General features: G+C 45.2%; 1 protein-coding gene across 1 annotated transcript in view; it reads left to right on the forward strand.

Annotated features, from left to right (window-relative positions):
* Nucleotides 1-13,596, forward strand: part of LOC119171697 (uncharacterized) — a 58,846-nt gene that overhangs the window by 32,467 nt on the left and 12,783 nt on the right. The window contains exons 16-21 of the mRNA XM_075892066.1: nucleotides 5,372-5,460; nucleotides 7,439-7,535; nucleotides 10,412-10,464; nucleotides 11,575-11,671; nucleotides 12,367-12,483; nucleotides 13,072-13,160. Coding sequence (XP_075748181.1) covers nucleotides 5,372-5,460; nucleotides 7,439-7,535; nucleotides 10,412-10,464; nucleotides 11,575-11,671; nucleotides 12,367-12,483; nucleotides 13,072-13,160 — 542 coding nt within the window. The remainder of the gene's footprint in view (nucleotides 1-5,371; nucleotides 5,461-7,438; nucleotides 7,536-10,411; nucleotides 10,465-11,574; nucleotides 11,672-12,366; nucleotides 12,484-13,071; nucleotides 13,161-13,596) is intronic.

Below are 13,596 nucleotides of genomic sequence, written 5' to 3' on the forward strand. Positions count from 1 at the left end.
TTACGTGCAGCCCACTATATTTGAAACGTGTCCATCCTTCCTTCCTTCCTTCCGTCCGTCCATTCAACCGTCCATCCATCCATCCATCTCTGTCACGATGTGACGTCATCATGAAGTTATTATGACGCCATCGCAACCGATGTCGCACGATTGCGTCATCACACGACATCATCGCTTGGTCAAAGGTGGGCCCATCATGAAGGCAGTGAAAGACCACGTTAGGGTCCGCAGATCTCTGAGGCCAGGGAAAATCACCTTAGGCGCAAAAAGCTTTCGGAGAAAGTGGGCCGGATCCTTTCATCGACTGCGAAGAAAAAGAAGACGGCTTTCGCCTTCCAGTCGTTTTTCGTGAGGACATAAGGGACCCTGTGTGTTTTTGTATAACTTAAGGACCCGTATGTTACGTATAATAATATGACAAAATCAGATGTCGTAGTTAAGATTAATATTGTAGTTAACATTAATATCGTAACTAAGATTAATATCGTAGTTAACATTAATATCGTAGTTAACATTAACATTAAAATCATGAGGCACGCTGTAGGGAAGAAATGCGGAAATTTGGACCATCTGCTATTCTTTGAAGCTCAGAGACATGGCACAGTAAGCTGGACTCTAACATTTCACCTCCATCTGAAATGTGGCCACCACTACCGGGATTGAACTCAAAACCGGAGGGTCAGCAGCTGAACCGACTAACCACTCTTCCAGCAGGGAGGACGGATGTCGAAGTTATGGAGCGCATTGAGCGCATTGCTACACTCCACCACGACAATGTTCTCCCCACTTTGTTATCTCAAGAATACTTATCACAATAAAACGCCTCTAAGTCCGGTACCATAGCGCAACTGCTTTTTCAATGTTGGAAGGCTTCTTAAGGGTTGCATCCCCATCTCGTCCACCAACGGTACATGTAAGGAGTATTAAAAAAGCAAACAGGACATTCCGCTTGGTGTGGCCGAGTCATTGCGCTGCACGCGCGCACGCTACACATTCAATTGGATCCACTTCGCGAGACGCAATCAACAAGGGTGTCGCTGTGTGTCCGTTCGTTTAATGTTGCTAGAATGCCTCGTATTATAGTGTTTACGCTTCCACTGTTGTCTCGCTCAAGGACTCGTCACGAAAACAGTCCGCTCTTCGCACTTACGCAGCGTCAAACGAAGCGTAAAATTATTATCCGTTGCTTCGAAGTCCTGCTTATTCGTCAGGCCAAAGTCTGCGCTTCATAGAACCTTAAGCTGCAGTATGTAAGACGCGATTACGAGAGACCTTGTTACAAATGTTATGTGGCTGATGAATACCTGTAAAGAAATAAAGTCATGGTTTCACCTCAGGGGTGAACCAATCAATGCGATAGCGGCAAAGTGCAATATTATACAAAATAAGGCTTGCAGTTAACTCTTTTAGCACCCGATGTGGTGTAATTATACGAAAACGCTCGCATGTGAAACGTGGCTCCTACAGTAGGTGAAGAGACTGTCACGCTGGCTGCAGACACCGAAAACTGAGCAGTGAACACAGCACGCACATAGGTGCGGGCCGTCCGCTAATCCTTGAGAAGATAGGGCATGCGTGATCGCGACAAGTCGATAAAAGATACGCAGTTACTACCGAAGCCACGCAGCCCACCTTTCGTGATTTCCACATGGACCTTTCGTGCGATTGAAGACGGCAGGCGTGCTTCCTTCCCGCTTGAGCTGCAATCGTCGGTTGCCCTTGCAGCCCCTTCCGCTCGCACACAGAACACACCTCGAACGCGATGGCCAGTGCGGCGACGCGAGATGCACATTCGGTATTTACGGCAGCACAAAAATAAAAATTCACGAAGTCAATCTCAGATCACTTTTCAATTACTTTCTTTAAGTCTTAATTGCCACAGTTACAGAGGGCAGCGAAGAAATCGGGTAGCAAAAGTTGCGTAAAATAAAAAAAAAACAATTTCAAGTGACCTTAAGATGCGTGATTAAAACCGCAAAAGAAGGATTTTTTTATTTTAAAAATTAAGTTAAGTGTGGCAATGTTTGTTGGTGTACCACCATAGGTACCACGCAGAAACGTCGTCTTCGATAAGTGTACATTGCTTCTTCGTGGGCTGCAAGATGGGCGTGATGATGGTTGCGATTTAAACAACAGATATATTTCTAAGCTGACGCTGATCTTTGTGCCTTCTCGTGTTTCTTAATTGAGCTTTGGTTTGTTCATTTTAATACCTATGAAGTATTGCAAGGTAATGCTTGTATGCGTGAAGAGTATTCCCATTACTTGGCAACAACTTCCCTTTTAGGTTGGAGGCATGGAGAATATGGGCAATGCAGCCTCATCAGTAGAGGTTAAGGTATTCTTTCACTATGTGGCGTTTAACGTCCCGAAACCGCCATATGATTATGAGAGACGCCGTAGTGGAGGGCTCCGGAAATTTCGACCACCTGGGGTTCTTTAACGTGCACCAAAATCTGAGCACACGGGCCTACAACATTTCCGCCTCCATCAGGAATGCAGCCGCCGCAGCCGGTATTCGAGCCCGCGACCTGCGGGTCAGCAGCCGAGTACCTTAGCCACTAGACCACCGCGGCGGGGCGGTTAATATATTCTTGAGTTTTCACCAATTATAGGTAAACTGGTGCTTTTTAAATAATCTCGAGTGGTCGAAATTTCCGGACAACTCAACTACGCGGCGTTTGTCATGGTCTTATCGTTGTTTAGGATGTAAAACTCCAACAATTATAGTTATTTTCAACAGTGAAGTTAACCTTACAAAAGTCTTCATGATTAATCTGACGTTTTTTGTAGATGTTTTTTTCTTGCATGTACGCTTTATTGACGTACAACTGAATCATATGCGCGGTTTGCGTAAGGGAATACCTTTCAGCAGTTATTGCGCAAAATGACATTTAGGAGTATACTATGCATCTGAGTAAACAGCAACTTGCGGTACATGTGACTAAAACATCATACTACGCGGGGGCACGTTGCTCATTCAATAAAGTTGCCTTCGCAAGACGCCGTCACCACGGTCACATCGTTATTGGTGGGAGAGGTCGTTTAATGTCTCGCAGACACGCCGCATTATAGGTTATGTGCTACGCTCGTGTGACTCTCGGGCCAACTCATCAAGGACACGTACTTGGTACTGGTGCTGGAACGCAAGAATTATCAACAACCGCACGGTTATCTTTGAGTACTTTTGCCCTCGTTCCTGATTCATCTGAAGCTTTCATTCATGCATGAAAGTGTGGTTGAAAAAAACCTGAGTACATCGATGAAAAATTCCGGCACAAAGAAGGCCTAAGCGGATTCTTTATAGTGCGTGGTTACACGGTTAAAGGCATTGCCTGAGGCCACTAAGAATATTACGCGTGGTTTGCGGTGTTCAAAGTTTCTTCACAGCATACACGCCAACGTTGTGTTGTGCAAACAATTTTTTATTATTGATTACATTCATTTATATTATTATCACCAAGATGGCCGCACTTTTTAATTGCAGCGTTCCCTAATGGAACAGAGTAGCTGCTTAGGCTGGTGTGTAATTGCATTCTTGGCTTTGCGCACAAAAAGGGTTTTCCTTTACGAAGGCATTATCGAAAGAGTCAACGAACCTGTAACAGCGGAGATGCTTAGCGAGCCGTTCCTCGTTCGACAAACCAAATAACTATCATAATCATGAACGGGTATGTGCTACAAAAATCGGCCAAGTCCCACTGGTGCATTCGAAATGAAGGAGGCAACAGTAAGGCAAACCACAGATGGCTGCAAAGCCACGGCGGTGTGCCGAAGACACCAAGTGAATGCTAGGGCACGGGAAAGGCAACAGCAGCCAAGAGAAATACCAGCATGCGATGTTAGGCCTACACGCTAAAGACGACGGACCCGGGGATCTTGAGAGATGCTAATGCTTGGTTTCGGTCACTGGAGTTCGGACATCCGTGTCGTGTCTGCGCTGTCTGTGCTTTAACTCGAATTTCTCTGTGATTTGAATCAACGTTGCTACAACAACCTAGCTTCACCCAACTAAAGCCTAACAACGACCTAGAAGAAAGCTAAAAACAACCTCTAGCTAAGGCCTACAGAGACGTAGCCAGGGGGTGGCATACTAACCACAACGTGCCCCCTCCCCCCCCCCCTCCAAAAAAAAAAAAATTCTGGCTACGCGCCTGCTACAAACAAATTAGAAGAAGCCAGACTAGTCTTGTGAATCGCCCAGTTTCACTGCTTCAAGCCTCGCGAGGCTTATCGTACAAGTTTAGCCGTTTCTTTTTTCTTTTGGTTAGACAAGTTACCCATAGGCGAAATGCAGAGGACCTATCGGCGAACTGCTGCCTCGGAATGCAATGTAAGACACCATTTAAAAGGGGTTTGATGATTGATATGTGGGGTTTAACATGCCAAAACCACCATGTGATTATGAAAGGCGCAGTAGTGGAGGGCTCTGGAAACTTTGACCACCTGATGTTCGTTAACGTGCACCCAAACCTGAGCACACAGGCCTACAGGATTTTCGCCTCCATAGAAAATGCAGCTGCCGCAGCCATGATTCGATCCCACACCTGCGAGTCAGCAGCCGTGTATCTCAGCCACTTGACCACCGCGTCGGGGCAACCTGTAAAAGGGAATGTCCCTCACATGCGAACAAGCAAGTTTAGTTTATGCAGTTAAAAAGGGTTTGGTAGAATGACCTATGAATGAATCAACTATGAATATCAAACAGAGCGACCCGAGCGATGGCATGTTACATTTAGGCGAGGAAAAGTTAGCAGTGGTCTGGTATGGGACCCAGGGATTGTTTTCCACGTTACCTGCATTGATACAAACGTTACAAAAGGGGCCTGAGGATACGGTTTTATGTAACATGCGATTCAATCTTCTTCGTGTGTTTTTTAGCCTGCTTTGATACCTATTGAATGTAAGCACTGCCGAAATTGAAAAAGAGAGACAGAGAGAAAGAGGTGACGCGAAAAAGGAATGTATAACGTCGGGAATATTTCCGACTGAAGCCCGCGTGGTGCGTTTCACCCAATGTCGCGCGAACATTAGGCACGTGGCGCCTCGACTGTATACACAGGCAGAAGGCGACCTTGACAACTGGCCGTTCGCGTCGTCCTCCCCGGATTCCCCCCTCCCGCCACTCTCTGAACACAACAGAAAAATCGCCGCGTATTCAAGGCAACACAGGCGTAGGCTCGCTAACGACGTCGCCACCACTAGCGCCCCTATCGCGCTGCGACCGCCGCGGAAGCAACGCTTCGCGCATTCGGAGAGCGCGCGTCGGCGAGCGGCAACAACGCGCCTTCAACGGAAAGCGAGTCCGTTCCTTGTGCGTGGACTCTCTACATGGGAAGGCTGCTGCGAACGTGTGCGCGCTTGCTGAGAGGTCACGACTAGCGTGCGGACTATGGCGACCTTCCTGGGATTACCGGATTGGGTTATCTTCGCGGCAACGATCTGCATTCTTTTGTACCTGTGAGTATTTGTGATTATTTACTAGAGGCAGGAGAAAAAGTAACGTTCAAGACGTGCAACGTTGGCAAGTAGAAAGGGCAGCCTGCCAAGTGGCGGGTGTTTAATTAAATTAGTGGAAAGCAAAGCAACAGCTTGAAAGGGTGAACCCCGCCGCGGTGGTCTAGTGGCTAAGGTACTCGGCTGCTGACCCGCAGGTCGCGAGTTCGAATCCCGGCTGCGGCGGCTGCATTTCCGATGGAGGCGGAAATGTTGTAGGCCCGTGTGCTCAGATTTGGGTGCACGTTAAAGAACCCCAGGTGGTCGAAATTTCCGGAGCCCTCCACTACGGCGTCTCTCATAATCATATGGTGGTTTTGGGACGTTAAACCCCACATATCAATCAAATCAATTGAAAGGGTGAAGGTGCAGCGTTTATTAAGAGAATGTGCAAGCAAAAAGTTGGAGTAGGCTGACGCAAAAATAGTCACTTAAAAGGGAGCGATTGATTTAATGAAATGCATGCAATTCATAACTTCTGTGTCACTGTAAACAACAACCTTTTTCATGCGTGTACTACGTCTATGCTGAATAACTTGACCCGCTGGTTTCAGGGTAATCGGGCGCATTGTGCTACCCACTAGCACAAATTTATAGCTAACGCTTCTAAGCTCAATTCTTTTTTACCAGTTCAATACAATATTCTGTGCTCAGCATCACGTTTATTGTTCTTGTTCATTACATAATTCTGACAACAAATACGTGAACAGGCTTTAAAGCACACGAAACAATCAAAGATATCCAAGTATAAAGAGTACACAAACGCATCGTGTGCAATTTTAGGCCAAAATGCCATTTTCATTCAAGAATGCATTTGCAATCAACTAATATGCAACTCACTACCTATACCAATTTCTGAGCTATGGCAAGTTTTGAAAAACGTGAGAGGAAAATAATAAGCCAAACAAGAAACATCGAGACAGGCAGCCTTTCGGAAAAGGGAAAGACTTGTCTTCGCCAGGACATACCGCCTCGACGAAGACGACTTGAAACATTGGAATTTCTCGTTCTCCGGCTTGACATTTTCAAGCCTCAGTTTCCCTCTGCTATTTTGTCGTATAAGGGGGACACATTGCTTACGAAACGCACTATTCCGCATGCCTTTGAGAGCCCAAGACGTAGTCAACAATTGTGCAATAATGTTCGCTTACATCTTTGCGAGGCTTGACTGCTTAATGACTGCACTAAGACAGAGCTATTTCGCGGAACGAATGTCAGCTTTGCCGTAATGTGAGGGAATACCTACAAGACACTTTACAAGAATTGGTATCTTGTCCTTCACTTCGTAGGGCCGTTGACTCGGACTCGCTCATCCGGGCGTCATGAGGCGCTCATATTATGACTTCGACTGAATCTCTGCAAATAAACAAACAGACAAACAAACAAACAGACAAACAAACAAACAGACAAACAAACAAACAAACAAACAACTAAAAAATAAAAAAACAAGCACTCCGTAGAGGTGGTTAAACAAAGAAGCTGAAATTTGCGGTCCCTTTGTACACCACAAATTATTCCTGACGTTTCAATAAGGCCCTCTTTAATTATCGCTTATGCCTGTCCAAAAATCTAAATTGGTGCATGCCGCCCGTGTGTTGCGTCTTTGTTCATTTTTAGTGCATCACTGGTGAATAGTGCGGTTCGTTCAATTTCTGTGACACATTGCGCTTTCATGAGTGGACGACTTCATTTTCAGAGCAGCATTGGTGAGCAGAGAGGGTATATGCAGCTTCACTGTAATACACAAACGAATACGCGTGGACTTGAGCATGGCATGCTCATTCTATGTGATGTTCAATCTGTTGTACACGAACCACCATTTCCCAGGTGAAGTTAATTCAGAAAAGGAGGCAGACAGGGTCATCGTAAAGGCGCTACGTTGAAAGCATCGATATTTACGAAAAATATGAAAGAAGTAAGGTTATTTCTACAACTTTCGCAGGTACGCTACTCGGGATCGCAACTACTGGAAGAAGCAGAATGTTACGTCAGAGCCATTCGCGCTAATATTCAGTCCCACCGTGAAACTCATGTTTCAGGTAAGCCACGAAAATGCTTATATGTCTCAATTCAATGATTAACACAATATCTGCAAGGCAGTTTTTTAGTGAAAACGACATCTCGGTATCCACATTGTCGAGTGCCTACCGGTGTTTATGATCTTGTCGTTAAGCTCTATTATATCCAGATTGGTATATTTTTAACTGTAAAAGATGCATTTGGTAATTAGGCAGAACTCAGCTGTGCTTAAATTTATATGTAGTTTTTTTCTTAGCGTGAGAGTATAATATATACCGTTTTAGTTCAAGTTACGGCCAGACGATAGCATTTAACTCACATATTTTAGCAAAGTGATGATATACGAGTTTCCAGAACGACACTTGAGAAGCATTTCTTGACGGAGGCTACCACGAAGTTGTGTTCGCAGGTGAAAAAACTTTTTCAAACTTGGAAATCTTCGCATCCCCGCAATTTCTGGCTTTTAACACGGACAGATTTACAAAAACATGACGGTTGTTGTATAAGGTGTACTAGCGTCTTTAGCAATAAATACTGTAGGTCACATTGCCAAGTTCACTTATATTTTTTGTTATGTGATCAGGTTTTACCAACAAAAAAAAAAAACACACACACACATACCGCCACTCGGCACAGATTTAGGCCGTCAAGACTGCGTGACAATATTGCCACGTTCTATTTGCCAAGTTTTGTTATCGTCCCAAAACACTACACAATTCTCAGCGCAAACCGTGCCTGCAGTTTTCGAGAAGCTTTCGGACTGTAGTAGATCATTTCGATAAGATCACGCCCACTCTGCGAATTGTACAGATTATTCTGGAACCTACGCCACCGCCAGTGATAACGCTAGAACATCCGACGGCAAGAGTATCAATGCCGACGCGCTTCGCCGCTTGTCAATTGTTGATCGACGGCCGACGCTCCGTTCGCCACTATCAGTCCGAGACTGCTACTGTAGTCCGACTTTCCGTTTACTGGGCACAGGTTCGCCCAAATAAACAATTTATTATTCGACTCGCTGTGTGCTCCATTCGTCCACGTCACGACCCCGTGACAACATTTTCATGCACAATCGGTTTATGTGCCATAGTAAGCAGTATGAGAGAGAACACGGGAGCACGTGGCAAACGCTGGGCGATGTCCAGCGGCCGCCCTTATATAGGTTCCTTGATACATGCAGAGTGGAAAAAGCATCCACTGTTTCAATGACGGAAAAACTCGGAGGCCGCTTGGGGTTCGCCGTAAAGAGTACAACATGATAGCGTGATCGCGCCACATTGCTTTAAACCGTGTCACAAGACAAAGAACGTTTGTGCGCGTTAAATTGGCCATTTCAAAGTCTGTCGGTGTGCCTATGGCAAGTACAGTGTGGCGAAGCACCCCACGATGCCATAACTCACCCTTTTGCCAATGGGCGAAGTATCGGTCCGTAAGGTGCCACACGCAGCTGCACACTTTGTAAGGGGTGGGCAGCTGTAAACCGACCAATCGTTGCGCAGTTCGCATGTCTTGACGTCTGGTGCAATATTACGATTCAGGCACTCTATGCTAACGTGCTAACAATTTTTTGCCTGTACATAGAAATCTATCGCTATTTTACGAAGCAGCTTCGATTATGCAGTTCCCTCGAACAACATATTACATGAGCTAAGAAGTATTTCCCCACTATGTTATATTCTTCTAGTTTTTTCTTCTTTTTTTTAACGATGCAGTATCAAGCGCCAAGGTGTGGCTCAGTGCTATAGAACACTCGCGTGGCACTTAAGAGGCCCGAATTGGGTTCTCGGACCGAAGATTTCCGAATATTGATTTGTTGGGACCTGCCTCGAGTTCTCACTTACAGAAAACGGGGATTTTCTTCCCACAACGAACGGCACCGCAACGACACCCGCACGGAACGAGTGTTTTTTACGCTAACGCATTACTATGGCAACATCACTAAGCTATAACCATTATGGTGACGGTACAGTCAGTCAGTGTCGCACTACCGTGAGTGAGGGAACGCTGGCAAAGAGGCGTCCCTATAGTCGCTCGCCGCTAAGAACAAAGGGGAAATGGCGACACGGCGCCCCTAACTGTTGAATCTCCCACGTCCATAGTGCTAATACAAGACTGCCACCAGGTGCTCAGCTTGATAAGGTAGATAAGCCACGCAGTGCAGGACAATGGGCTATGTATTTGTGCGCGCAAAAGACCTCATTCCTATATTCGCCTGTGCATGTGCGCACATTGATATATAGATACAGCAAATAACTAAAAAAGAAAAACAAGGATTCAGACAACAGTGACGCTCTCTGCAGCGCATGGGCGCTGTAGCGAAATCACTGATTCCCCGTACGTATCAGAAAGACGTCCGTTTATTGTCGATGCTAGAAGCGAACTACCACCGACTACGTGCGCGAGGCCCCGCCCGGGCCCTCGACACCACCTCAGCTTCCTCTTCTTCGATAGAGTCTGGCACGCTCTAAGTTGCTCCGCTAGTATTGTGCAACAGACGCTACAGCACTCGGTACAACTCCAAGCATTTAAACGTGTCACGTGCCCTGCGTGTCACGAAAACGGACACCTGTCGGACGTGACAGCTTTATTTTTCACGGTGACAATCGGCGAGTACCGGTGCGAATCGGGGTTTTGGGGTATACTGGCCGCGCGGGATCTTGTTTCCGCTCGCATTGCTCGCGATACTACAGTACATTTACGGTGCAAATGTTACAGCCTTCTCAACAAAATCTTAGCGTTTATTGACACCGGGGCAGTCTGGAAGTTCACTGAAGAGCGGTTTAGTTTATCACTGTAAGTCAGACACACGCTGTGTAACCGAACGATTTTGCAATGTCCTCTTATTCGTGGTTTCTTCCCCTTCTCTTCCTCCTCCTTCATTCCTCTTATTTTACAGCCTCTTCATTTGCTAGATACCACACGCTATACGAAGTATGGAAAGTTATTCGGGTGAGTCCGTCAGTCAGAATTAGATCTTTCATCTAAAATTGAAGTAACTAAAGATGTAAGAACTTTCTGGAACCTTTATTAGCATCTTTCCACATATGTGTGGTTGTAGAATGTTCCATAATAATTAAAAAACGCAAGTGCAAACAAATAAATAAATACTAGTATGAAGCAGACACCAAGAAAGAGGTTTTTTCTTAGCTTAGCGAGAAATCCGGGTTTGTGAGCTTGCTTTGCTGCTATTACGATATATTTTATTTCGATGTTCCAACGCTTTCGAGAGCGAGTTTCAGTTTAAGCCCTCGATGCCCGTCGTGTAAGGATACGTGAAAGCGATGTCTCAGAAATCCTGTTCAAGCACTGAAAACTGTCAATGTTTTTAGTGAATGGCAGATACGACTGTGATTTGGAAATTGGTCAGTAGAGACTTTCATTGGCTTGGCACTATATATTCACTAACCCTTCGTCCAGTGGACCAGACGTTGTCAAAGTCTGGTCTAGCAGACGCAACGTTAGTAAAATATACAGTGCCAAACCAACGAGACTCTTCAAATTTTATATATGTATATATATATATATATGTGTGTGTGTGTGTGTGTGTGTGTGTGTGTGTGTGTGTGTGTGTGTGTGTGTGTGTGTGTGTGTGTGTGTGTGTGTGTGTGTGTGTGTGTGTGTGTGTGTGTGTGTGTGTGTGTGTGTGTGTGTGTTTGTGTGTGTGTTATAAACGTACTTGGACATCACAGTGTTATACAAAAACGCCTAACTTTATGCTCTTCCTCCATCATAGCAGATGTCACTTGAGTGTGCTCAGATATACAGTAAAAAACCTACCAACCCCAAATCCTCCCGCTTCTTTGTATTCCAGAAGATAAAGTGTAAGAGGCAGTAATGCTATCGGTTATATTCGATCAGATACGTGATTTGTGAAACAGAAACTGGACTAAACGTTAACGCTAGGTAAGTGTCATAAGACTGCACAATTCGTTATGGCAATAGCTCGTTGCGAAACGGTGTGCATTAAAAATCAGTTATCCAGATGCTGCCGAGTCAACTTTTCTCCCCTGATGGGAGTGGTGTTGTACACAAATAAGTGCGGCCTAATGATCTGTGCAGAACGTTCGAGACAGGCAAGAGGATCCTTTTTGTCGCCGAACCCGAACTGGTGAAGCAAGTCTTGGTCAAGGATTTTCCTTCTCTGCCTAATCGGAGGGTACGTCACGTGCCAGAGCTTTACACCCTCATGCACTGTGACGTAGAGAAAGGACTTGGGATGTGTATCTGCAAAGCATGTCTCTTCTTTCCCATTATGGACGACAATATTCATAAACCAATCTTTCCGCGACTTCACCGCACTCAATACGCCCCAAATGAGACACCAGTTATCGTGAATACTGTTAAACGTTGTACCGGCAAACAAATACATGGGTATGCTGCAGTATAGGAAATTACAAAACACCACACTTCAACTCCAGACTACGAAGCCAGGTGAAGTAACGAGAGTATTGCGCTGTTATTCTTCATTCGTAACTCATGAATGGCCATGGTGGTCCAGGGGGTATACGCCAAGGTCGGGACATAGAATACCGGCTGAGGCGGCCACATTTTGTGGGAGGCGAAATGCTACCGAACAGTGTATTTAGATTTTAGTGCACGCTAAAACAATACCGCATGGTCGAAATTTTTCCAGCCTTCCCCTACGGCGCCCCTAATAACCGCATCGGGGTTTGGGAACGTAAACATCAAACAGTCATTATTATCAACAATTATTCATACTGAGTCCTCAGTTTTAAACGTCGCTGTCGTCGCATGAACTCACATGAAAAGGTGGAAATGGCCACGGCCTTGCTTTTTGAAGAGGACAACAAAGGTATCTCCGTTACAGGTGTCCCGTTTCCCCTTTTGCAGACGTTCAAGTTCTTCGACCCAATGCTAGACAACATGATGAGCGTTGCTCCCGTGGATCAGTGGCGGAAGATTCGACCAGCCTCGAGTCCCGCGTTTTCCACGGGAAAACTAAGAAAGGTGACAAGGGGCTATCACAGTTTTAGTTTGATAGTTCATCGCCAATGCATCTGAATGCCACTGCATGCTGCTGTACTTTGTTAATTAGTAACCAACGCATGGCACTAATGCTATCATAGTTTTATTTCATACTTAGTAAAATGAAACGGTGCGATATTAGAAGACTCAAACAATCATTTAGTAGATGCCTTTTTTTTTGGAATGCGTTACTTCAAATAAGCGTGGATTGTCTCCCTGGAACGAAGGTGGAGCCAACGTAATCAGCTATTGCATGAACGTGCACAGCCGAACACTACAGGGTCAGCTGTATGTGTTAATTCGTTTGGAATAAAGATATACGCGCCACGTGTTTCATACGCAAGTCTTGTATGGCGGTATACGCTCGCATATATAAACTTGGAAGCGTGCTTCCTTGGCGTAAATTTCGAGAAAGACTTGTTCGAATTGCTTACAAGAATCTTTAGTTTAGCGTACCATTGTGAAGTTTGTATGAAAGAGTGTGGAACCTGGTGAACACCATGCAGATGAATGCTCTAATAGAGCTAAACCATGATGGAAGTTTCATAACGGCTGAAAAAAAAAACGCAGATGAATTCGCTGATCGAAGACTGCGCAGTCATAACATCGCAGCATCTGAAAAAGGCGGCGGAGAATGAAGAGGACATCGACGTAAAACAGTAAGTGCGTTCATAAATAATTCGTATTTGGTAACACAATTCGAATATTGAGCTAAGTCCTGACTTTTTATAGAAATTAATATATGCGAGAGAGCGACAGTGGATTATAGGTTCAGTCATTCGCGACAACAACGGGATGAGTGTGATATTCGGTAAACGAGTAACGGCAACCTTTTTTTCTTTATAGTTAACATGTCCACTCACAACGTGTTCCTTATTTTAGGCTCAAGGTTAATGTGCTGCGTTTTACGACGATTAATCGCACAAAACATTGACATATATGGTGGTGTTGCATTAATGCACACCTTTCAGACCCATGCTGGGTCCTCCTCACGGTGTTCAAACAATAACCAGAATACTGATTCGTGAACGCCGAAGATTCGGGATCAGCAAAGGTATTGAAAGACTGGTATTACGTTGGACAATCAGCTTGAAA

The sequence above is a fragment of the Rhipicephalus microplus genome, chromosome 4 (genome assembly GCF_043290135.1).
Source record: "Rhipicephalus microplus isolate Deutch F79 chromosome 4, USDA_Rmic, whole genome shotgun sequence".
NCBI lineage: Eukaryota > Metazoa > Arthropoda > Arachnida > Ixodida > Ixodidae > Rhipicephalus > Rhipicephalus microplus.